Source organism: Lichenostomus cassidix, chromosome 8, assembly GCF_008360975.1.
Source record: "Lichenostomus cassidix isolate B80296 chromosome 8, HeHo_3.0, whole genome shotgun sequence".
In the NCBI taxonomy this organism is placed as follows: Eukaryota; Metazoa; Chordata; class Aves; order Passeriformes; family Meliphagidae; genus Lichenostomus; species Lichenostomus cassidix.
In genome coordinates this window covers 18499463-18526476 of record NC_139489.1, presented here as the reverse complement: position 1 = coordinate 18526476, position 27014 = coordinate 18499463, and the positions used below count along the sequence as shown (strand labels likewise).

The following is a 27014-nucleotide window of genomic DNA, read 5'->3' as shown; positions in this document are numbered from 1 at the left end:
GCCGTGCCCCGGAGCTGGGGCCGGGCCCGGAGAGCGCTGCGGCGTGCGGCGCCCCGGCCGATCCCGCTGCCGATTCCCTCGGGAGGCAGGTGGCGGCTCGGCCCGCTGCCCGAGCATGCTGTACCTGGTGGGGCTGGGCCTGGGGGATGCCAAGGACATCACGGTGAAGGGGCTGGAGGCCGTGCGGCGCTGCCGCAGGGTGTACCTGGAGGCCTACACGTCCGTGCTCACCGTGGGCAAGGAAGCGCTGGTAGGTGTGGCCGTAGGGCCCGAGGCCTCTCGCAGCACGCAGCAGGCCGCGCTGGGCTGGGGGGCTGTGGGAGAAAGCAGCGGGGCCCGTTCTCGGGAGAAGGGTGCGTGACCCTCACATACTGCGTTTGGTAGGAGAAACTGTTTTGCTGCCTTGAAAGAAGACTGTAGCGAAAATAAAATGTTCCTTCCTACACCTGTTGGCGCTAGTTTTCATCTGAAAACCTACCAATGTGTGCAGACCCTGAGCTACTGGAAGAATTGGTTAGAAAAGTGCCTAATTTGTTTAAAAACTGAAAAATCCCACCCAAAAGTCATACCAGAAAAATACACGTTTGGAAGCCCTGAACTTCTGTATCAGCCTTAGGTGTTGTGGCATGCCTGCTGGGAATAACAATTCGATTATCTCACATTTCCATGGGGGCCAAGCTGCCTCAGCACGTTGGGACTCCCAGAACAGGCACAATTCCGTCAGAGATGGGCTCTTGAACAGCGTGCAGATAAAGTTTTCATTGGCAAACACACCTCATGGAAGACAACCGTAGTAAAAATGGGTAAATTGTAACTCTGAGGAGTTGACAGATGGTCACAGAAAGGTAAAGTTTGATGCTGAAATAAGACCAAAAAAATAGCATACCTGCCCACAGACCAGAGATCTTGCCTAAAAAAACCTGATGCTGTTTGAGTCTTGGATGCTGTATGGACATAATGTACCTGCATGCAGACCTGTATAGACACAGAGCATGTGAGTCTTTTAGCTTGTAATCAGCACTGCATGGTTTCCAGATACATGGTAGGCTAGAATATTGGGGGCCATCTCTGGTTTATCTGCTGTATACAGATATGCTCTGTGGTTTTATGTTTCTTTTGAGTACACTGAAGCAGTTTAAATTGTAGTCACTCCGTTCAAAACAAAGTGTTCTTTTTTTGTGGTTTGAAAGTTGGAAAACTGCTAAATGGAAAGGATTACTTGGAGATTTTTACTTTGCAAAATGCGCATGTGCTATAAAAAAATTAATGGATTCATATCCATCTGAAAATAAAACACTGAATAATAGAAAAATGCTGAATATTTTTGATGTGGTTATTTGGGGTTCTCTTGTTATGTGTTTCTTATTGGTTTACATCTTGAGATACCAGAGATGAGATAACTGGGAAAAGAGATCAATTAAAAAAAAAAAGTAACAGATGCCTTACCTGAAACCACCTAAGAGGGAATATAGGAGTTAAATAATATAGCCCAGTTTACGTACAAGCACAATGCTGAATGGTTTATTTAGTAGTGTGAAAGTCAGTCTCTCCTAGGCACCATGAAAAGTGATGGGAAGTATCTCAAGGACTTCTCAAGAAGTAAAGAGCAGATCATTTCCTGGGGAGACTTCCTAGAAACTCTCCTGTGCTAATGCTGTTAAAACCAGGTCTTAAAATTCAAATGATGTGACTCGCTTAGTTTATCTGGTTGGCCTAAAATGCATATTAAATGTTATTTGATGTTGACCATCCAAACTGGCCCTGAGTTTGGTGAAACAACTGTTTGGACCCAGTGACCTCCCAGTAAGTTTACATTTTACTTTGTGCCAGGAGATTGCTTTTTATATATTCTCTAATTAGCATGCTTTGATTAGCATTGTGGAGCAGTCTCAAAGCATGCAAATAGATTCCCTTGGATGAAGCCAAACTGGAAGGTGTGTTCCTGGGACTGCACCCAGTCTGTTCTGGAGCGTGCATTTGCTCACAGTGTTGGGCCAAAGCCAGCCTGGTGCAATGGTAGCCCACCGAGAGGGATGTGTAGTGTTACAGAGTGCTCTGCTTTAGAGATCAGCTCCTGTTGTGCTAATGTGCATCTGGGCTAAGATGCCTAATGAAAACCAATGGGGCATCAAAATTTGCTGTAGTTGGTTTAGTATAGACCTCAGCATAACTCCAGGGTGACCACCAGTCAGTCCAAATCACAGATACAAGATTTGCTTCTACGTTTATTTGGTCCCCTTTCTGCTGAATCTGTACTGGTTGCAGTCCTATTTCATGAGGAAAATATTATCCTGATTTTATAGAGTTAGGAAAACTTATCCCAAAATGGGCAGGAACTCATATTCAGGAAAGGAAATATAACCTGGTAACAGAGGTTCCATACCTATTATCTAGCTATGGGATGGATTATTTTATGGAAGCACTGCTCTGCTTCTGTACAGGTATAATGGTTCTCTCATCAATTCACTGTTCTGTGTGGGCAAAGAAGTCACAGAAATCAGAGGAAAACCTTTCTGGGCCATAACTGACTTTAATAATTTTATCAATTCATTAATATTTGTAATACCACACAAATTTGCTGACTACTACTTAGAACAAATACACCTTTCTTGGTCTTTGCCCTGGAAGAAAACCAATCATGTAAAGACCGTGTAAAATGAATGGTGACACATGGCATGGCAGATGTTTTCAGTATGATCAGAAAACATGTTCTGGAACTAATTGAAGTTTCATTACATATGTGAAGTTGATTCTGGGAAAAAAGGCATTTAAAACATACAAAGAGAGAATGATTTCTGAGCTGCTGAAGAAAAGTGAAGGACATGATCAAATACATGTTTACCTGTATACATGGTAAAGTACCTCTTAAAGAGAGCTCAAGATGACGGATTAATATGAAGTCATTCCTTAGATGTGGTTAGTTAAACTCTACTCAGGAAAAATCTGAAAGAACAGGTTGTGGTATAGCTGGTGTGGTATTTCTATCTGATTTGATGCCAGTATTGTGAGTAGCCTCAGAGCAAGGCTCAGGCTGTGAGAGGGGATGCCTTAAATACTGCAGCCAGTTACATTAACTCTACCTGAAGTCCACCCGAGAAGCCTCAGTGTGCAGATGTGACTGAGCTACTGCTGGTGCAGCTCCTCAGCTGACACAGAAGGCATGAGAAACCAAGTCTGTGTTAGGATAAATTGGTTCACTAATTTGTGTCAGCTCAGGAGCTGCTTTGTGGGAAGCTCAGGTGTTCTTGCAAGCAGAGGCAAGGTTCTCCAAGACATGGGGCAGGCTGCTGGGGAGAATAATAAAGTTAGCTATTCCACTGTCTATTGTTTGTGTTCCTGAGTGAGCAGCCAGAGAGGTACAAAAACATTCCTGGGTGTCTTATTTTGATGTTTGTTATTAATTTCGATTTCTAGGAAGAGTTTTATGGAAAAGAATTGATTTTGGCTGACCGAGAAATGGTGGAACAAGAAGCAGATAGCCTTTTAAAAGAAGCTGATGTTTGTGATGTTGCATTTCTTGTGGTTGGTGATCCTTTTGGGTAAGACAAAGCAACATTTTAACTATTGCTATAGCTTGATCAGTCTTTTTTTCAATAGGAAGAAGCCAACTCTGTAACTGTAATTCTTTATGAATTACAACTTTATGAATAAAAACTGATTTTCAGTTTTTATGTCTGTGTATTCCATATTGTATTAAAAATATACGTATAGTTGTCTACACTTTATCTTGTTTTGGAGTTTCCTTGCCCAGATGTCCATTATAGATAGGAATGTGGACCCTCCAGGATGTATGAGTCTTTCCTTCAACAGACACTTACCATTTCATTCATTAAAATTTTATTGTCTATGCTAGCTTTTATAACAAATACTTTGTCTCATGATTTGTCTGCTAACAAAAGAAATTCTAGGTTATCACATAAATAAGAAGTGTGCAGTTTTGGGGGAGTATTCTTATAGTTGCTGTTTGTACTTATAAACTGCAGCTTTTTTGCTCAGTTGTTTTTGAATGAATACAGATTATTGGTTGTACAGTGCATCTGCCTTGATATATGCTAGTTTTTAAAATCACTTACGTCGTTATAAATGTCTTCTCATGTTGGTTTATTAGGCCTTTTGTTTCCACTTTTTATTCCTGCTGGAAAGTATAGTCTTTTTCTATGACCAGAAGGATCTCCTTCTGTCTCTTTGGTCAGGCATCATCAATCTCTAATGTCAAGCCACACAGAAGAGCTTTTCGTCTCCAGCTGGTGATTCAAGATTTATACCACAATGTTAAGGGCCACAAAAAAAATGTAATCTGAGCACCTTACTTGTGAGTGAAAAAATTGAGTTTATGAAAAAAAGGAGCAATGTGCACAGCTGTCAAAAGCGGATAATTTATGTAAATACAGGTTGAAGGCAACTGGCAAGAGAATATCATATTAAACTGATTATGGGCAGATGACCCTGTATTTCAGAAATATTAATTATACTTGCAGTCCGTGTTTACATTAAAACTAGGATTCATGCAGAGTGTAGAGCCACATTGCATGTACCCTTGTGCTCTAATCCAGCAACTGATGTAAGTACACAAGATGAGAAAAACAAGCGACGTGTTGAAATGTAGCTACTGCTTATAAACAATATTCTGATCTAGTTTTGGTGTCAGAATACTTCAGTTCTGGTTAACATACTACATAATTGTAAAAACCTACTATTTTATTATTAATGAGTTGCTTCTCTCTAAATATTTATGTTCTTAGCTCTGAATATTGCAGCTGGAACTGCTCCTATGCTCACATAAGGCCCCAAAAATTTAGGAGTTTGTGAGGTCACTAGGAAAGAGCACTGAATGTTTCTGTCCTAAGAGAGGCCATAGAGGAGGAGGATAGAGCCAAGTGACTTGCAACTGATCATAGACTTTCCTATATATTTCCAGGTGTGCAGAGTACTTGGCAGCCTTAGGAGATGCCAGGTGTTGGTGATTAATGGTTAAAGCAATAAAGCAAGCTGTGCCCTGTCACCCTCACTGTTGTTCTTGACAAGTCTTATTCTGCATATTTGCTAACACCCACAGATGTGCTACAAGAACGTGACAATTTTAGTGGAACAGTGGAAAGCCCACCACTCTAGGCTGGTGTTAACAGTCATATTTTTACTACCCATAAACCTTAAAGTCTGTATCAGTGACAGAAAATAATACTGTAGTTTTGGGTGTGGAGGGATAACTCCATGAAGCTTTTCCTGGTATTAGCTGAGTGCTCATGAGGGCACTTCTGCTTTTGGCTACAGTCATTACAGACAGATCTACTGGGAAAAAAAAATACTGGCTGGAGCAAATTTCAGTGAATAAAGCCAGCTGATCCCTTGGTCAGTATTAGCATAACCACAAAATTCTCCAGTGCTCCTTGTCCTTTGTATGTGCAGGGATTAACACAAGGCTGTAAAATTAGCCTCCTCTTCTGTTAGAGCAGACATTCTTAAATCACCTTTGCTTCTGGAAGTCAGGAGCAATGTTTGTTTACTAACTAAAGTATTGGTTTAGATCACTTTACTACATTCTCCTAGTTCTGGGAGCCTTTTTATATAATAGTTTCAGATTTACCAAATTCAGATTCCTCATTTCTTTTTTTCTTCCAGTGAAATGGATTTCTTTTTAAAATTATTGATCTTTACAGCCTTGCCAGCTGCTGCCACATTTGTGTTCCAGTCTGAAGCACCTGATCTGCTGACTGGTGCTGGTCAGACACACAGCATTGAAATTATCAGGCTAAAATCAGGGGAATTCTGTTAGGGTAACTGAACAAGGCTAAGGTGAAAGCAATTTTCCTAGTTCATTGTTCTGATGGCCATATGTTATTTCTTTCCTTCCTTCTTTGGAATGGCTATGCAGAAGTGTGTGGTGCATCTTGGGAATGAGATCTCTAAGGTCATTGATCATATTTGATAAATCATTTTCTTATTTTACATACAGATGAGCATACATACAAGCAAAACACATAGGTAAACATTGTTGGAGTTCAAAGATTTGCTCAATCTATATGTATTTACCATTTTAGAAAGGCTCTAATCTATCTGCATAACTGCAAACCCAGTGATTCTTGCAGCAGTCAATCACTGCAAGGTGTTAATTGAGCCTTACACCTAGAGCTGAATTTAGCTCTGTTTGAAACTTAACTACAATATTCTTGTCTCTTTCAGAATAAACTTGATCGCTCAGATTTAGGCACTGTTAATTTGATTAATCTAGATGAAATATTATAAAAGTTTACCTCTGTCTGTGCAGAGTTCTTGTCTGAGCATGGGGCTTTCCTGGCATGCACTGGTGCAGGTGGGAGAGGGCCTGGCTGTGCAGCCAGTAACGAAATCCTGGAGTTTTGTGGAAGTTTGTGCCAAATAGAGTTGACCTTTACCATTCAGCAGACACCTGCAGAAGACAAAGAATAAATGTAATTTTCCCTTTCAAGGACTTGCCAAGGCTGCTTTATAAAGTAACAGTTGTAATAGTGTTACAGTTTTAATGATGCCAGAAAGCTGCAAAGAGCCGTAACACACTAAGGATGCCTGCCATTTCAGCTGGGGAAGATGACATATGCAAGCTTTATTGGAGTTTTTACTTTCTGGTAATGATTAGGATGTTGTTGCCATTTTGTCACCTCTGCATTTCCCTTGTTGTGAAGGGTTTAATTTTACTTTCAAAACAAGCTATAATGCTAGTAAAACTTGGTAACTTTACGTTTTCAGTCTCTAATTCCTTTCTTTTCTTACCACAGGGCCACAACACACAGTGATTTAGTGCTGCGTGCAGTAAAATTGGGCATTCCTTACAAGGTCATTCATAATGCTTCAATAATGAATGCAGTGGGCTGCTGTGGTTTACAGGTAACATTTTAGTATATGCATGTATATTATTTCACAGCTGCTAAGCTTAGAATTGGTGAGCTCTTCTACTGCTGTGGCAGTGCATGTTGCAATCTCAGCTTTGAAGATCTGTACCGACTGTACACTTCATGTTAGAATTTTTTAACACTTCCTTTTAGCATGGTACATGTCAGCAAAAGCCCCTTTTGATTAACTCATATGAAAATGAATAGTAACACTTCTGTTCTCTGCTTTCTAACTTCCTTCTGCCTCAGGAGCCTTTGGTATTTAAAGTTATTTTACAGATAAAGCTTTGCTCATGTTTGCTTCCTTCTACTGCTGATGGTAGTATCAGGTATCAGGTAATACCTGATAGGTTTATTCTTAAATAACATTATTATCCTGTAGAGAAATATGCTGATCTTGTGATATAAGAAATACATGCACAAGCTTGCATATATATCCAACTCAGATCATAACTAATTCCAAAGTCTGGAATATTATGAACTCTTTCTCTAATAAGTTTGATCTGTCTCCACTTTCTGCCCATCTGATGAGTGAGGAGGGACTTGCCTAGCCAAGAACTGGTAAAACAAATGACAGTTTTTGTGCATCTTGAATAGATAAAGTAGAAAAGGTCTAGTGCTCCCCACGAAAATACTTCCTTTTACACATGCATAGGTCCATTATTAATTTCGTATATGAAAGATATTATGTTAGTGTATAAATCATAACTAATCACATATAAATTAGATGAAGCCTCCCCTTCTTGTTTTCGTTCATCACTTTAACATAATATCTGCTCTCTCAAGGTTCAGCATGGTTCCCTGTGTATGGGAACCCCTAAACCAAGTTCCCACTTTACCAAAGCCAGAAGCAAACACATGAATATTAATGTACTACAGACAAGTTGAGGGTTTGAACAATAACTTTCCATCACTGAAGGAGGAATTCCTTCTTAACCATAAGTAAAACAAAACAATTTATTTTAATTTCAGCAAACAGCTGGTACCTTCAAATTTCCACTTACAAACTCCAATACTCCAAACTCCATTCAAATAATAATAAATCTGGCAAACAGCAGAAAATCTGTTGCAATGAGTTTGGGTATTATCTTTGGTTTTTATTAGAAATCTGAGCGCCCTGTCTGACCTGGCTCAAAACCCATGCAGTGACACCTGTCCTGTTAGCTGATGCTAAAGGGAATGCAGCACAGCATTCACATTCTTTATAATTCTTCTTGTGAGCACTTTCTTAGTGATACCTGCCCATTGCTGCAAGACTTGGGCAAAATTATCTTTTAGGAAGGAAATAGACTTCTTGGTGTCTAAAATCTACATGTACAGCAGACAGACAGCAGCTGTTGCATGACTGTACTTACTGGGGTGGGTAACACAAGGGTTGGGGCTGGGGCTCACCCTTCCCCTTTTGGCTTGATGGTGGTGCAAAGTTTGCTTCTGCTGTCAGGCTGTTGACAAGTAGTTTCTACTACTTGGTCTCTTTTGTTACTGTTCTTTTACATTCAGTAGGAAGGAAGATGCAAAGCCCAAAGAGTTTTCTAAGTTTTCTGAAAGTTTGCTTCCCCCACAACTCAGCCAGGCATAGGAGGGAGGAGTATAGAGCTTTTAGTTAATTAGAAAAAAAGCCCAGAAACCTAACGTGCGCATACTGTAGACAGGCTATAGGATTTTTCACATATGCAGAGTTTTGGAGATTAGATTGCTATTTCCATATCCCATGCTGAAGGGAACAGACCATAAAGGAAATGGGATGTTATTCACTCTGGCATTAGTCCCCTTTTCCATTCTGGCTTGGGAGGGGCTGCCTTCTCATAAGTCAACGTTCCTGTTGTCATATAAAGCATCTTAGAAAAGAGTGATCATATTACCAGACAGAATATAACCAGTTGTATGTTTAATTTTTGATCATTCCTTACAGGCATAAACAGCAAGTGAGAGGTATCTTACCAAAAAACAGCCTTTTATTTAATTAGAGTTGTGGTGGAAGTTTATAATTTCTTTCAAAAGTCTTTATGTTCAAGGCTGTCTCCTGCCATCAGTTTAGTTTTAGAGTTATTGTGTCTCAAATTGCAAAGTTCCTGTCAAGTATAGCAGGGATTCCTCTTTTGCTTGACCACAGAAAAGGCTTTGCTTTTTTTCTTGTTTTAATCTGATTGTGATACAAACCCTCTCTCTTTCTTCGCAGAGAAAAACAGGAAACACCTTTATACGCTGTTCTGAGAGCCATGTGCGTAGTGAGCTGTAACTGCTGATTAGGCCATCAGTGAAATGCAGCTACAGTGCAGTCTAGTCACAAAAGAACCTCTCTGGTCATCAGAGCAATGTTCCTGTGCAGCCAACAACATTCTGGTAGTGGTGCAGTTTTCCTGTACAGTGATTTAGTGAAGTCGGTAGAGCATTAGTGATGGTTTGTTACCTTCATTTCACAGCTGTAGTTCTTGCCAAATAATGAAGGGGGGTGCATATCTATTTTCAGATACTTTTTTTTAACTGTCTTGCTCTTCTAACAGAATTAGTGCCGTTGTTTTGAAAGATTGAAGTGGGCTTTTAATTTTGAAAATTAAACTTCTTGGAAACTTTCACAGATTGAAAAACTGGTCTGGGATCGAATAACTTAGCAAGGTGTTAATCTGACTGTGCATGAGGGTCTGTGATTTGCTGTGCCTCCCTCTTTTACACTGCTCTTGCTGCGCTTCAGTGTGCCAGACTTCTTTCCAAGGCTGAAGAAGCTACTTTCCCTTAAAAACAAATGAATACAGTTACGGGAGAGAAGCCAGGAAAAGATGTCAGTGCATCTTAGCATGTTCTCTGCAGGTTCACCTCCCTTGTCTGGACTCTGCCATGTGGGTGTGTTTGTCACTTTGACTCCTGTTGTAGTTGGGGAACAATCACCAGTGAGAACAGTCAGGCACTTCGGTATCTGCACACACTGCCAGGGAAGTACAGGCTTTACCTGTACTCACACTCAGTTTTTTCAGAATAAGGCTGATTGCTTAAGGCTTTTAGCCCTAAAATAAAGAGGCAGGAAACTCAGGATCTCTAATTTGCATATTTTTCCTTCCTTCCTAATCTGCATGACATATGGGTTAGTTTGAGAAGGCCACTGGCCAGAGTGGTACTCTATGGGCAAAATTCTCTCTGACCCTGTGCTGGTATTGTGTCCTTGAGGTAGAAGTATTGATGGTCAAACACATCAGGAAGATTCTGCATCATGCTGACCTGTGGTGCATGTGAAGGAATGATGCAACTTGAAATGGCTTGAGATAATGGTATTAAGGTAATAAAAGAGGTTTGAGAACTAAAGTGCAAAGCTGCAGGCAAGTCACAGGATGAGAAAAAAGAGTAAATGAGATGCTCATTTTTGAGTAGTGTTGCTCCTTTTGAAAGCATTTGCTTTATATTTTGGTTGGGTAACTAGGATAAAAACATGTTGTAGCAAAGAGCTGCCTTTCTTTTGAGATGTACCCACTTTCCACCTGAATAGCTTCAGAACAAACATCTGCATGTGCCCTTGTTTCTTTCAGTGACACATCTCGGGGTTTTTGTTTGCAGTCCAGTTAATTCTTGTAAGACAATTACAGTTATAAAATAGAAAATAGTCTTTTTGCTACCAGCTGATCACTTAAATGCAAAAGTAATTCTTACTATGTTATTTTTGAGTTTTTACTGAACAGGTGAGTACGTTTCCAGTGTCAAGTTGAAAAATATTACCTGAAGATGAGGAAGCTGAAGGACTATCATTAATCACTGTGCTTGTAGTCAAATAGAAACCCTGTAGTAGTTGGAGGAGTGGAGCCTCTGGGTTCCACCCTCTCTCTGTGCCTTGATCTTCAAAAACACTGTTTGTTCTAATAGGAGGAACTTTACACAAAATGAATGACTGTTAAAATAAACTGTTTTCCATCACTAGTTGGTTTTTTCAGTTACTACCAGCTTCTGAGCCTTTAAGAAGTTGGCATTTGTTTCTCAAGCCAGTTAAAGGTTAAATCAGTGCTAGTCACACTGCTTCATTACTCACAGTTGCTGTCCAACTTAGTGCCATTTGTCACCAGAAAGCACGACCCAGAAACATCTATTTAATCAGGTTTGGGTTTTTTTTCTTTTAGATATCTTCATTTCATGTTAGTATCTTAAGCCACCAGGGTAGGAAGGAAACATTGCTTGATATTGGTGGAAAGAATCTTAGAAGGTTATTAAAGATAAGGTGGCATTACCTTGAGGGGAGAATCCTCTCGTATTCAAGTTTGCTTGTGGAGTTTTTCAGTATTTTGATAGCTGAATTTTGTTCTGCTTGTGGAGTGGCTATTTCCTAACCAGATACAGGAGGCAGCCATAGCAAAATGTGCTCATCTCTTCAAATGATTTTTTGTGATTTGTCTCAGCTGCCTTCTGAAGACTGCAATTATGTGGAGTGAGTTTCCCTCAGCCAAAAGTGTTTCTTTTCTCTCTGGCATGTTGTAAGGGGACTGGAGGTTTTTGGGAAAGCTGGATTGATCTCTTGGCTTGCAGTACAAAAAGGAGTCAAAGCCACATATACGTGAATGGTAAAACATTTCAATTTCATGTGAAGGTTCTCATGAGAGGCATTTGAGGTTGTAAAGGTCTGTGGTACTAAATAAGGTAGTGTAAAGGGCTAGAGCTAGGCTTGTGGTTGTTTCATATGACCAGTTCCAGGCAAAAGCGAAGGTTGAGTGATTCTTGCTACCTCTTTGTTGACAATTGCACTACTTCTTAAGCTGTTATCAAGCAACAAGATACATAATACAGAGATCAGTAGGAACCCTTTAATTTGATGTATATGGTCTGGAGGGTTGTTGAAAGGTTAGGGAGAATAAAGGGAAAAATCTGACTCCTTAGGTTCCTTATCTTTGAGGATGAACATTGCATAGCATCACATCAGAAGCCCTATGACAAAGATAAAGAAAATATGTCTTAACTTTTCTGAGTATGGTCACTGGGATCTGTCAGGAAGTAACCTGGGATAATGCAAGGTGCTCTGCAGTCTCCAAATTCCATTGAAGAGTAGTCTTAGGAGGAAAAGCCTCTTAGTTCCTACCAGTGGGTTGTGATTAGGCTGTGAAGAGTCTTAATTTGCAGAATTCACCTGTCCTGTGGGAACCATCTGCAGTGCAACCTGTGACCACCTCAACACAGCACATAGCTCAGGAGCATTTCAGCCCTACAGAGTTTCAGGTATTTGGTTGTGTATGGTGACAGGTCTGAAGAATGCAGTGACTCCTTTTTACCTTCTTCTCCAGACATGTGACCAGTTCTGAAGCTATTTGAAATTTTAGGAAAGGAGGTAGGTTCATAAGTGAAAAATTGCTGTGTCACCACTGCAGCTGATACAGCAATAATTCTGGGAAAGATGCTGTAAAAATAGTTGTCTGTGTTTTGAAATGTTTACTTCTTGGTTTCTCTGCAGCTGTTGGCCAACTGACCTTTAATATTACTTTGCATCTTCTCTCCTGCTTGCTTTAGTACTTTTTAGAGGGCATGGTGGATCTTCCTTTTTTAATTTCCCTATTTAGTCTCACTTTGTTCTGTCTTTTATGCCCTAAATTTTTGTGGTGACTGGCCACCCCACTATTTTAAGTGAGGACAGTTGATCAGGAGAGTTTCACGTATCTGATATCATTCAGACTGGCCTTTAACAAAGTAGCTCAGCAGTTTCATTGAAATTCCACTTGCATGCAGGCTTTCCAAGGTGAAATCATGGTACAGCACTTTTTCTCTCACAGTTTGTTCCAGCCTCTCAATTTGCAGTCAATTCTGCTTGTAAAAACAAGGAGTAAAATAAGAAATATCATTAATAGAAGGATTAAAATACTTACTGAAAACAAGCACCAAAAGTTGTCAATCTTTCTTTCATATCATGTGTGTAAATAAAATAGGAAGTTTTAGCTTGTTCTGAGATGATGTAACTGTGAGTTGAAGAACAGTTTTCTATAGCATTTTGTGTGGCAGAAAACTCTAGCAGCAGGGCATTGCCTCAGAGTCAAGACTTCTGGCTTCCTTTCCTGACTTGAGCTATTGCATTGCAAAATTTAAGTGCACAGAGTTTTGCTTAAGCAGTTACTACTTGGGGGAGCAGGGGGGAGGGGTATTTCCAAAGACTGAGGTCTTTCAAAATGTCCTTTTGAAACTTTTCTGTAAAGTTTTTGAGCATTGAGGAGAAGGTAAGAAGTTCAGTTTCCAAGCTGAAAACATGAAATATCTGCCCAACCATTTCACCGCACCCCTTTGAAATTCTGGCCCTTTTGTGCCTGAGCAGAATGTAGGCACTCCAGCAAATCTGCTCATCAGTGCAAGTGTGATGCCTGAGATGTTTTGGCTTGTACAGAACACACAGCGCCCACTCCTAAACCCCAGGTGCTTCATGTAGAGTGCAGCACACAGAAGTTGGCTGTGAAATGGCATTTGCTGTTGCCTCTCTTTAGAGCTGTGCCAGCTGCTGTACAGCCTGATCCTGTCACTCGAATACACACAGCTCATCAGCTTACTAAACCTGTGAACAGTCTCAAAGCATGGCATTAATTCTTAGTTGTACCTTAATACTCCTTGGTTAACAAACATGTCAGACAGTTTTGTTTCAGTGACAAGCATGATTCCTGGAATTTTGGGGCCCTGTGCAGCCTTTTATGGTTGGTGGAAGGAATGTGTTCTTTTTAATTCAGTGGGTTTTGTCTTTAGTGGTCCTGCTGTCTTCTGTAACTCCCGAACACTTAGGATAATAGTGGACTTTTTGGCATTTACTCCTCTCTCTGCAGCAAGGCTTTCCTTGAAAGTCAGATACTTCATGCACAAGTTCAAGAGTTAGAAATTAGAACACAGTAGAGGAAACTTAATTAGGAACAAATTGAATTCTGCATGAGGTACAGGAAGAGCGTGTAAAGTTCTGATACAGTCATGTCTTCCTTCTTTAATGCAGGCTTGTCCTGGTGGAAGAGCAGTTCCTATGTTTGTTTAAATGTCACTCATCTGCAGAGATCAAATACTGGATGAGAAAGAAATACTGGTTTGTGTCTGTAGAAGTGTACAGTTGTACACTTACCAGTTGTAAGGTAACTGGTTATAAGTATTCAAGCACAACAGAGGAATCCACTTCCTGCTTCAGTTCCTCAGCATTCAGATTGATGGTGTACCACAGAGTTGCCAAAGTAGTATTCCTCCCCTTTTAATTTAAAGTAAAAATATGTGTGCATTAATGCTAGGAAATCTATTCTTCACAAGTTTAGTTAGTAGAGGTGTATAAACTGCACAGGTATTTCTAGGAGGTCAATAAAATATGCCCCATTCTAACTGGAGTAGAAACTACTTCAGTGCTCTCCAGGTGCTGAGAAAACAGGTGTATTTTTTTGAGACTGTAAGTACAGTTTTCTGTGATATCAATACTTCATGAATGTGTTCTGAAGTTATTCCTACTGAATAGACAGACAATTTCCAACAAAAATGTGTTACTCTTTTTTGACATCCAGGCTTCAGTATTAATGCAAAACTCAGTAAACAAAGGACAGATCCAGTGACTCTGACTGGCAGGGCTTGTACAAAAAAGGATAACTTGCTTAACTTCTTGTTGGCAAAGAGGATGGAGAATCTTTGTAATGAATAATGGGAAAGAGAACGATAACAATCGGAACAGGCACTGTAGAGTATGAAGTTGAATGTCCAACTCATTCTTAATGTAGCAGAGTGGCTTAGAAGTTCTAATTCCCAACAAAATACCTATTAGATAGAAACATTTTGCCTATTGCTGCACGTCCTTTTCTTTACTAAAAGGCAAGGGTAGAAGTTTCTCTTTCTTGGGTTTTCAAAATGCCAAAGGGACAAACAAGGTAGGATTTAAGGCTGAGGCCACTTTCTGTCCTGAATGAGGAGTGCTGCTTTTGGGAAGTGGCTGCAGTGGTTTCAGGTGACTCATGGTAAGCACTTAGGTTGGTACCAGACATTCCAGCACCTGTGGAACAACTGCAGAAACACTACCAGTGAGATTAATGGTATCTTGCTCCCTGATGTTCTAACAGTGTAGGGGAGAGAGAGATGACTTCCTGTACTAACAGTTTTTGTACAGATTTGGTACAAAATGGGACAGAGTTCTAGGCATATGAAAAACAGGCAAGGCACAGTTTGATTTTTTTTTTTCATTTTCTAGAACACAGCTTTGAAATAGCTAACAAGTTACATCAGGAGCAATTTATTTGGTTCAACCTGTATTTACTTTACTGGAAGAACCTTTAGGTTGCGAAATGTACACAGTGTGTTCTTGTCCTCTGCTAGAATGAAATACTTAAAAGAGGAAATGTTTTCAGTTATATTCCAGGAATCTTTAAATAAATTTTATCAGCATGAATGGTTAAAATTTGAGCTTTTGGTACCTTGAAAACAAACATGTTTCTGATTTAATTCAAGTTCTGCTCTACCAGCATAAAGGAGTTGAAACCACAAGCTAATGCTGCAGAAACATAAGTATGTATAGGGGAATCCCCACATGGCACAGGGCTGCCAGAGCTGCTTCTGCACAGGGTCCTCTGCAAAAGCACACACAGTGCCTGTGTCTCCTGTTGAGGGCTTGGAAAAGCAGCTTTTCCTTCCAGGAGTACAGAGAAATTGGGAAGGGTAGTCCATATAGCTGTTGTTTCTCTGGTGGGCTTGAGCACATTGAACATTGGCAAGCTGTAAAAAAAGGGGGCATCTGGGATGGCCCCCTTCCAGAGCTGAATCACCCAGAATTGGTCCATGGTTTTCCCCTGTTTCAGGGCAAAAACTACTTCCAAGCCAAATACTGCCTCAGGGTACGTATGACTTTCACTTTTGCATTGCCAGAGATGATTGGCAAGACTATTGCTTCAAATGTCTTCTCCAAGATTAGAGACTTACTAATGAATGTGTTAAGACTGAGAATAGTGAGTATACTTGACATAGAATCTGCTAGCAATATTCTACTTACCATGTGTCCATAAACCATGTTGCACCTCTCTGCTTCCTGCACAATCTGTCTTCAGATCTTCATATCCACTGTCTCCTCAGACTGTAACTTCTTTTGCCTGCTACAGCTTTCATCTGCAACAAAGTGCCATTTTAATATAAACACTACTGTATCAGTAGGATCAAAACATTGAATTATGGCATTATTCAAAGCTGTCTAGCCTTAAGCAAAGTAAGAAATAACAAATAATAGTTTTGGTGCTAATCTTAAAGAGTTTTTGCCTTTTAAAGGACTTCAGAATTAAATAACAATAGAAAGTATATTGAAAGTTACTTAATATATGCAGAGATAGGTAAAAACTTTATGGGTAGTTCATTACTTGTCCTTTACCATTATTGCATGCTCTAATTTTTTTTTTTATTGCACATGTGTGTTATGCATTTGCTCTGTTTTACAGTTGTACAATTTTGGAGAGACGGTTTCCATAGTGTTCTGGACAGATACATGGAAGCCAGAAAGCTTCTTTGACAAGATTGAGAAGAACAGGCAGAATGGAATGCACACCCTGTGCTTACTTGGTGAGCAGCAGCCACTCTCCTGCCATGCCCAGAGGCAACAGTGACAGCCACAGGGTGCTGTCTGTGATTCCACAGATGTCCCTAGCTGACATGGATCTGTGAAAATGTGCAAAAAATTACAATGTTAGTGCATGCATGCTTAGAGTCAGTTCTGCTATTGTTCATGCTGCAGTAGCCAGGAGTTTCTTAATTCCTCTCCAGTTCACTAATATTTTAAGCTAGATCTGACTCAGGATCCAAAGCAGATTGCAGTCACTAGCAGGTATCTTTTGTTGACTTACTTAAGTCAACATATTTAACTTTCTGGGGAGCTAAATTGTGCATTTAAATACATTTCTATTCTGTAAGGTGATAGTATTTTTCCTAAAAAAAAAATGTCATGTCAGAAGCTTCAGTGCTGTAAAACCTCCTTGTTATCGTGAAGTTGAGATGGAATACTGCTCCCACCTGTCCACCATCCCAGGCTCTCCCATGGTGCTGTCTGATCCTTATCCTACCCAATAGCTAACAGCCATTTTCTGAGAACCCCTACTAGTCTTGGTAATTCCTTGAAGGTCATGGAACTGCCTGCACATAAACTATAAGACACCTGCATGTTTCTATATATAGTTATATACCTTCTGTATCAACTTTTAGACACAGCTGGGATCATTCAGGGTTTGATAAATTAATATTATAAGTAAAAACAAAGTCTGTGGTAACTGGAGGATCCCGAGCAGGAAATAATTTAAATGTGTAAGCATCACTGCACATCAGACTTTACAATGCCTTGAAAGTTGTTTGCTTTCAAAATTGGCAAAAAATCAGAATTCTGGTAATGTATTTTAAAGGATGACTTCACAAGTACTTTAAAGAAGGATTATTACAGCTATATTATGTTATATCAAAGTATTCTTTTTTAAAATTCAAGGTTAAAATATATCCAGCTTTCAGTATGATAATTTGGGGAGGGCATCTGAGTACAGGTAACGTTTGAACTCCTCTTGGAAAGATTATGGTCAATTTGTTTCATAAAACTGCAGCTGTGCAGAGTCTTACCTAGCTGACCTCTTCTCTATTTCAGTTTTGCCCAAATCCTTTATTTTTCCCATAACAGAAGGTTGTTCTAAATTTTGATTGGGACAGAAGGGAAGTGCTAATGAAAGTCAGGTCCCTGCATGGCAGTGATGCAATCACCATCGAGCAGTCAGACCATTTTACCTTTTGTGACATAATGTGCTCATAATTTAAGAGTAATCCTAAAGCCCTGGTGTGCTCAAACGTGCTGGTATTTAACTATTCTATGGTAAATATGCCTATTTGTGTATTTACCAGGATTTTTATCTGGCTGTGTTGCTCTGAAATCTGAAATTTGTCCCATCACTGGGTAAAATCACATACATAAAATCACAGGATTTTGTGATTAATCAACACATGAAACAATACAATGTGATCCTTATTCCTTTTTCCTGTAATAGCTAAAACATTGTTAAAGCCTTACCTACATAGAAAACTAAGTGGGAAACTTGTAGGGAATGTGTGTTTTAATGTGTTTTGTTCTACAGATATTAAAGTGAAGGAGCAGTCTCTGGAGAATCTCATGAAGTGAGTCACCATTTTGAAAATACATAGAAACACATAGTGCACTTGCAAAGGTTTTTTTGTAGAAGGAACAAAGGTTCTTTGCCCATAGTCTCATACTGAACTTACCTGCCTTCTCCTCTTGTGCTTCTCAGTGGCCATTGTCTTTTGTTTCTTACAAGAAGTGGAACTCTTTTGTTCATTGCAATAGGGCCTGGCTTTATTTACAGTAACTGAATGGAGTTGCAGCAGAACATGATCTTTTTTGTAACTGTTCCTGTGAGAAGCACTAAGTCAGAATGGGGTAGGCCTTCCTCTTGGTGAATGAAGTGTTATTTCTCTACTATTCTGTCATCTGAAGTAGTGTTCTAAATTTATTCTTCGGTACACTTGCTAGAAACAGTGCAAAGTACAGAATACGTAACACCCTTCCTAAAGAGTTAAATAAGCAATATATAGAAAATGCTGTTATGTACATCTAATTATATTCAAAAAGCTTTTGCCACATCTTAGTCATCTCTGCAATCTGTATGTTTTGACAGTGGTGAATATAAATGGCTCCTTTATACACATGCTGTAACTGGTCTAAATTAACATTTGTGAAGTCTCACATTATCATTGAGGTTTGTTTATTCTGGAGTTTCAAACTAAAATCTGTTTGACTGAATCCACAGTTGGCAAAGAAAGCAGCATTTCATTTAAGAATATATTTCTAGTCTGTAATCATCTGTCTACAGGGCATTTAACAGAAAAACAGTTTTTTGCCCTTGAGTTTAAGTCTAATGCATCTTTGAAGAGTAGCTGCAAAACCTGCATACTGCTTCTTGCAGCTGAATTTGCTTTTAGTACTCAAATGGTTTGCCAGCTGGAGCCTAGCTGTTTCAGAGGTGTGGTGAGAGCACAACAGATTTTATTCTTTTTCAAAAGGCCCAGCCTGAGAGCCTGGGCCTGTTTAAATTCAACCTGTGGGTTGAGAGGTCTGAAATAAGCTGTAAGAATGCTGGGGATGACAAAATGGGTTATATGTGAAATTTCTCTTTTCCTTCCCTGCAGAGGAAGAAAGATTTATGAGCCACCACGCTACATGAGTGTGAATCAAGCTGCAGAACAGCTTCTAGCCATTATTCAAAACAGGAGGCTCCAAGGAGAAAAACCAGGTATGACTGCAGTGCTTCTGTCTGCTACCACCCCTCTCCAGTCACACCTGTTGAGGAGCATCTGAACTCCACTCCCTCTGACTCTTAGAATTCTCTGGCTCTGCAGTGGATTTGCACTGCCTTAAATCTTAGTCACAGGATGGACTTGGCCAAGTTAAACACAGCATAGTTCAGTGAGCACAGATGAAGGTGCACTGGTGGCTCCTGGAGATTTAGTCAAAGCCTCAGTTTGGAAACGCTGGACTGTTTCTATCCATCTGTAACTGTCAGCTCTTTAATCCATTAGATTGCAGGAGGCAGAAGGATTCTGAGCATTTTAGATCATCCAAGCTTCAAAAAACTCTCTGCTATATCTTACTTAGACTGGTAATTCTGCTCTCCATGAACACCAGCACGAATCTAGGTTAACCCAAAGATGCAGAACTGTGATTTTCACCTTGAATTCTAAACACTACTCAAGAGCAAACTGTGAAATACTTATTGAGACCAAGGGTAAAATCACAGCTGCTAGGAAAGATGACTCAGTTGTGTCACGTAAGTTTTTTCTAACAGAACTTCACTTAGGTCTACTCCTCATTTAAAAAGTTTATTCCTTCAATACTGTTAAAATGAAAATCCCTTAATTTTATCCTTTACATAGAATGAATCAGAAGCAGCAGTTTCCTCAAAGTGAACACAATTCCTGAATGAATTCTCCCTTATCAACGTCCTTATACTTTATTTCCTTTGAAGATGAAGCTTTCTAGGCCACTCCAGTAATTTAACATTGGAAGTTTAAAAAAAGCAGTGTTAAGGTTAAAGTTCAGCATTTTGATTACTTTTTCTTTTATGACAGGACCATTAGTCAGTAAATCAAACATTAAATCTTCTCTCTTTCAGAAACTACTGAAGACACAATTTGTGTTGGCCTTGCTCGTGTTGGTGCTCCAGATGAGAAGATTGCTTCAGGCACACTGCAGCAGATGTCCACTGTGGAACTGGGTGCTCCACTACATTCCTTAATTGTTACAGGCAATATGCATCCTCTGGAATTGGAAATGCTTAAACTTTTCTCTGTAGATAGTTCCACTTTTGAAAATAATGCATGCCAAAGGACTACTTAAATAAAAATGAGGCATTTACATTTTTAATCCATCTTTAATTGCATAACAGCATGAAGTTATTCCTGTGAATATTTAAGACTTGTCTAACTGCAGCTATACTCCATTGCTTCAAAAGACAATAGTGCAGGAACATGGACCTGCTGTTACCTGAGGCTGCAAACGGCACCTGCTGGTATCAGCTGCTACCATGCAGACACCTCCAGAAACTTTTAAACCTTTGATGCAGGTCATTCACATCCACGTCAGTCTTGGGCTACTGACTGGGATAAGAAGTGTACCAGGTATCTGTGTGGCATCACTTGCAGTAGTGCATTAACCAAATCTATTCCATACATTGTTGTAAGTGCAGTAGTAGTGCATTTTGCTTTTCAACTTTCCAGAAGCTTAGGTATTCTCATAGCAATAGAAAACATTAGTGTGCAAAACCTCTTAGGTCTGTGTCCATCTTTGGCTTGGGAGACTAAATAGACAGGTTAGAATGCTCTAAACCAAAGAAAACCAAGAACTTTCCCTTTGGACAGCTGGTGAAACAGAGGGAGAAGCTGCACAGAATTTCTCATTTCAGAAGACTGCAACTTAAAATAGAATTGGATTTCTTCATATGTTAATGCTAGCATTTATGAAGGGCTGGACTCAGCTGCAGCAACCACAATTAACCTCAAGCCAAGTCTCAGCAAACAGACTGCAAGAATTCTCTTTAAAATCAGCTAGTAGATGATGGTGGTTGCTATTCCAACTGTTCTTCACAGCATGATGAGAACAAAGCAGACCTGTATGCATTTTTTTTAAAACTGAAGATTTATTGGAAAGAAATTTGATCCCATATCTTTTCAGCAATATAGGATATTTAACATTTTATATAGACTGTATTCAAGTAGAAAAGATTACATAAAAAATTTCTTAATATTGCACTTGGGACAAGCCGTGGCTAAGCTACTAACATTAGCATTCCAGAACAAAATCATACAGAGTCTTCAGAATTTGAGCAAGCTGCCTTGTGTTACCATTAAGATTCCTTCACAGGTACTTTGACACAATTTGCTATTCAACTGAAGCTCACTGCTAAGAGCAATTCCTGTAATTTAAAGGTAAAGGCAAGCAATATGCTGTATGCTACCAGGAACGATTTTGGCAATTGCTTCATTCACATTATTTCACATTTCAGCCAAAATACTGTAGTGATTCATTTAACTCTTGTACAAGATCCCAGCATACATGTGAGAGGCTCCAATGCACATGGGAAGTGAAATACCCAGCTCCCTTTACACATTATTTCCGCCAAATTACCACATAGGCAGGAACCTTTTGTGGCTCACTGAAACAGACAAGTAGATTGAGCAGTATTTGCACACAGCAAGACACAGTCTGCACATGCCAGGCACAGCATGGCTGGCATCTCTTCACATTATAGCAGTGTCTGGCCAAGGAAGTCCCTACGGGGATGGGCATTGCAACAAAGCCTGAACGGGGGACAAATCCAAAAGAGAACCCCAGCAAGCTCCAGACAGAGATTTTCAGAGAAGTGTAAAGGAGGAATTAACTACTGAGTCAGGATTAAGGATCAGAGAGATTATTAAAAAAAAAGCAAACCATAAAAATCCTGCTTAAAGGGGAAGGATATCAAGAATCATGGCAAGTGGCAGTCTGATGGCTGCTGGAGAAAACCAGGCAAGGTTTAATTATTAATTAAAATTGTTGCTCTGAACTGGTATTTAAAGACCTTGTTTCATGAAGAAGGATAAGGGTTTGTATTTTATAGAAGCACACAACTGAAAATCTGCACTGTGCAACTGCAGCTGAAATCTGCACTGTGAAAGAAAAGCCATGGACTTTACAATTTGTTTGCACACTGCGTGCAAACAGGGGAAAACTGCAGTTCAGCAGCAGCTTCTCCCCTCTGCTATCTTGTTTACATTCCTAACACAGGTTCACTTACAACAGTTACAAAGAGAAACCGTTAACTTTCCTTCACCTTTAACCCCAGCTTTACTTCTTAAAAAAGTAAATTAAGAATGTTGAGTCACTAAGGTCCATTTGATTAGTGGTAGCAGCTTCAATTTTTCTGTAAAAATAGTGTCAGCAGCTTTTACTAATGATGCAACTATACTTTAGCTTTAGTAAGCATTATTACATAAAAAGCAGAGTCATTTATTTACTTTTTGCCTTAGCTTAGCAAATCACACCAGTAACTGAGCTGTCTATAGGGGCCCTTCTGATGTAAGGAACCAGTCTATCCAGAGCTGTAGACTTACCAGATCAACCTATAAAGGACCACTCTTTACTGTGCATATCATTAGAGGAGTTTTCTTCCACTGTTGTTTAGCACAAAAAACACTGAGGCTTTTTAACACACTCTGTAACATTTGTTTTATCTTCTTATTTTGCTGTAGGTGTGGTAAAAAGCATGCAGTTTGCAGGCTTGGTTTTTGGAACAATAGGGTTTTAAGTTACTGGTTTCAGTCACAGAAGAAAAAAAAACAACCCACAAAGACAGACCAGTAACCCAACAGTAAGCATCAGCTACACAAAAACGTGAGAAAACCATACTCTGAAAACTTGATTCAAAATTCAGTAGTGGATACCAGGAAGCTGAGTTTTAGCACATGATCTGCAGACATTCATCTGTCTGTGGATGTCAAGTCATTCACACAAGTCTTTGTTTAAATCATGCCTTACATTTCCAATAAAGTGTCAGTAGCAATGTGTTACATAAGCAGCCAAGTGTTAAGTAATTAGCAAAACACAAATAATGGTGGCTTTGGCTCTCAGGGTAAGGAAAGCTGTGCTTTCAATTGCATGGTTTGTACTCTCCTAAAACCTGAAGAAGTATCCCATTAGTAGGTGAAAAAAAATCAATGTCCCTTGTTTACTGACATACTAGATGTGACTGCAGTTACTGACTGAACATGTCATACACTTGTCTTTTTTAGAATTTTGTGATGCTTATCCTTTTCCAGAAAGCCTAAAAAGGCTTAAAATTTATTTTGAATCTGACTTCCCTACACTATCCCCAATCATATTTGAGAAACAAATGGTACACTTTGTACTATAAAAGTTTAAAAATAATGAAGTGCTATCTTGCTTGGCTAGAAAATTCAGAGTTCTACATATGCTTCCAACAATCTGCTAAATTATAATAAGCAAAAAATTTATCAAAAGTTATTAAAATCATTGCATAATTATAACAGGATTATAGGCTTTTTCACTCCATTGCCATATTAAAATAAGTTTGTAGATGTACATTTAAAAGAATACCATCACCACCACCAAACAAACTGCCACTCAGCCAGATTATCAGTTGGAAACAAACAGTAGCCGCTGTCTTTTCATCAAGAAACTACAATAGTGGCCAAGCTCAGCAACTTGGACAGTACTACAGTATTTCAACAAGTCCTGGAATAGTCAGTCCTGAAACATGCTGGTAATAAAGATGACTTAAACCAGAGCCTCCTCTTGGATCATGACATAATTGCAATGGATCTGTCTGGGGCTTGCCTTTAAAGTGATATCAGTTGATCTTCTCCAGCCTCAAATAGCAGTGCTAGTAACTATTAAAAAATGAGGAAGCCCTGCTGGCAGCCAGCAAGCAGCAGTCTATATGCAACACTCCAAAACAGTACCTCCACCCTATAATCACAACCAGATTTTAATCACCTTGTCTGTGAACATACCTGCACATGGTATCTTAAACTGCAGTGCTCAAATCTGCTCCACAGTCTTGTACCCCACCCTGTGCTGTGTAACCTCCAGATCCTATCTTCCAGTCAGGAACTCCAGGCCTGGTAGAGCATCTGCAAGGTGGGACAGGGAGAAAGCCTGACCGAGTGCCAGGCAGAAGGCCAGGAAAGAGAGATGTGGAACATGCAGCCAGCTGGGAGGGCACTCTGCACTGACATCCCCAGGGAAAGCAAGCAGGATTGGAAATCAGCAATGGAAGGATCTGGAGAGTGGAAGAGACTGCAGAGATTAAAACCAATATTATAGGTGGCTTTGTATCGCCTTGTTTTTTTTGCACCCAGTTCCAAGTACAAGAATACGCCCCAAGATTTGTACAAAATCAACATTCATGTTTCAGTATCTCAGCTGGAAAATTCAGGAACCACTTATCAAATTTGGCAAGTGTTGCGTTTTCACATAAAAATAAATCAGGTGCTATATAGACACAACAGAATGAATGCACGAAACTTTTTATATCTGTTACGAATTCAATGATATCAGTGACAAACAAACCATTTCTGCAGATCTATCTTCAGTAATTTCATAGTGCCTAGCACTTACTACACAGGCATTGTAAGCTTCAGAGGGCCTTGATTTTAGTATTACCAATAACAGGTACCCAAATAAACATAAAATCTGTACCAATCAGTGGCATCTATGATTTCTCAGAAAATGCCTGTCTTGTTTTTTACTCCACCATGTTCTGTTTTTAAAATGTCCTCTTAAAAAGTCTTCCATTGCTAAGTAAACTACTACAGCATAGTGAACCTATAATCTGTAATAGCAAGCATAGCGGATTGCTTCTGAAAACAACACTTGGATATCTGAGTAAAATGATTACAAATACTAGAAAAAATATGACAGGCTAATGTTTCTGGAAAAAAAGACAATCTAACAACCTTTACTGCACTGAGAACTTTCTCCCCTATGAAAACATACGAGGCTACAGTAAAATACTCAAAGATGTAAGATTAGTCAACCTGGGAAAAGCATAAGCTTAAACAGCATGAAACACGGTCCTTATTTCCATTTCAGGTATAACCACCAGAAAGAACTTTTTTCTGTATTTGGAAAGGCAAAATTTGATCACTTTAATAAAAATTATTACAACCCATTAAAATCAAGGAGACTTAAGCTTTCACAATTTCAGGATTTCATTTTTTCCACCACATAATTTGGAAAATAAAAAACTTCAAGCATTGCTTTCATCACCAGCATCTTCCTTCAACTGCCCATTGTTAAATGACCGAACATGAGCAGCATCATGTAATGTCTCATTACTCCCAACAGTATGAAGAGACTAAGAATTAGAGTTAAATCTAATATTTTGACTAAAATAATTTTCACAAGACGTGCAACAAAATATCCAGCTTTTTTCCTTCTTGAAACAATTCTCTTCACAACAGCTTTGTCTTTTACATTTAGAACTTTTCTGTCTGGTGTGATGCAAATGTAATGGATGTCTAACATCTACTGTTACGCAAGTACACAACCCCCCCGCATACATCACTAGTAAATAATCAGACTGCATACAAGATTATTTGTAAAAGTAATAAAACCCTTTGATGCTCCATATTTATGCTGGCAAATAGCTCTCCTGATAAAAAAGGCACTTTGAAAACCCAATATGGTTTGGTTCATTAAGTTTGCAAAGTACAAACAATTGTACAAACATACAATTATATTGAAGCATGTCAGCCATTGTGACATTGTCTACAAAACAAGTTTCCAATTGTCGGTAACACTGGTTTTATGGGAATGAGCAGTGGTTTCAGCAGCTTCACTGAAGACATGACAGGGTTTCCAGTACCACAATCTTATTAAGTAAAAAAACCCTCAAAAACTTACAAGTTTAGAGGCCCCAAAAAAAACAAGACCCAAAGTCTATAACATTCATTCAATATTTACTCCTTAGAAGTGAACTCCATCCATAGCCCGAGGGCAGAAATCTATTCAGTCGATTGCAGACATGGTGGAGGCAGGCTCTGTCTCAAGCAGTGTTGTCACACCAGTACAGTACTGAAAACTTTGGTCCAACAGCACCATTCCAGAACTTCACTACATGGCTGCAACATCAATCTGTATGTAAAGCTGCCTTACTCCCGCCTATGGAGAAGGGGAGGAGGGTTACAAATGCTATAAAGCCAAAGCAGTTTCCTGTCCTGAACATCAGCCCACATCATCAAGTGACCTACCAAAAAACCTCAATGTTCAATTTTTACGCAATTCATCTCCCACACTTAGCACATCACTCTGAGAGCATCATGTAAGTAAGGAGTTCTTCACACAGTCAACTGCACACACACAGTGATGTACTAACATTAGCTTTGCCACATTACCTCTTCTGAGTCACCCGAAGTAACTGCCTCACGTGAAGCTGCACAAAAGCAATTCTTACTTTCTTTTGTGCCAGTTTAACTTCCTGAAAGGCAAGCTGCTTGAAGAGCTGTCAGTTTAAAATGGAGCTAGGCACAAGAGCGTAACGTGGGACTTGTGGTTCAAACCAGTTCTACATTATGATTTTATCCACAAAGCCATCACATGTGCAAGCTGCAGTGAAAAGCCTGAGTAGGTCCAGTCAGTGGTGAGAAACCCTGTCCCAAGAGAAGCCTCATCTTTCTTCTTAGTTCCTCACAGGTCAATATAGATCAACCCAATCTGACACACCCAAGACAATTACATCTGTTATTTTCATAAAGTGGCATCATAAACTAATGTAGAGAGCTACAGTAATTCCATCCACACAACCGAGTATTTTGAAATTGTTCTATATAGCTGGAGCAGAGAAGCTTTTCAAAACAGATACCAAATCCAAAAACATTTAATCTTTCTTGATAAGAATTAAAATGTCACGTCATATGACAGGCAACTTACACTTTGAGGTGTGTTTTCAATTGATAAGACATACCTGAGTAAAAATATTGTGAGTCTGGCTTAGAATCCACCTTCCATCAGCATCAGGAGCTACTAATAACTTCAAAGTCCCTATGTAAACATCAGTACAGAGGGTCCAGAAATGTGGATCATGTAAACTGTAAACTCCTTGCAACTGCTGCACCTAAAAATAGAGGCAAATTTTAGAAAGTGTATTTCAGAAAATACTAGTCTATACT

General features: G+C 39.4%; 2 protein-coding genes across 3 annotated transcripts in view; one reads left to right on the top strand and one right to left on the bottom strand.

The window, feature by feature from the left end:
- The first annotated feature begins 115 nt into the window (after positions 1-115).
- On the top strand, positions 116-20215 carry DPH5 (diphthamide biosynthesis 5). 2 transcript variants are annotated; one of them, XM_085068210.1, is made up of 9 exons: positions 116-250; positions 3415-3539; positions 6753-6861; positions 11453-11455; positions 15617-15745; positions 16244-16364; positions 17909-17948; positions 18978-19081; positions 19961-20215. In XM_085068210.1, the coding sequence occupies exons 1-9, from the start codon at positions 116-118 to the stop codon at positions 20182-20184; spliced, it is 990 nt and encodes a 329-aa protein (XP_084924336.1). In that variant the 3' UTR covers positions 20185-20215. The 2 variants fall into 2 exon arrangements, with proteins under 2 accessions (XP_084924336.1, XP_084924335.1); XM_085068209.1 differs by lacking the exons at positions 11453-11455; positions 15617-15745.
- Positions 20216-20963: 748 nt separating this feature from the next.
- SLC30A7 (solute carrier family 30 member 7) overlaps positions 20964-27014 on the bottom strand; it is a 28028-nt gene continuing 21977 nt past the window's right edge. The window contains exons 10-11 of the mRNA XM_085068207.1: positions 26810-26959; positions 20964-26007 (exon numbers count right to left, since the gene is read on the bottom strand). Of these exons, the coding sequence (XP_084924333.1) occupies positions 25960-26007; positions 26810-26959 (198 nt within the window). The 3' untranslated portion in view covers positions 20964-25959. The remainder of the gene's footprint in view (positions 26008-26809; positions 26960-27014) is intronic.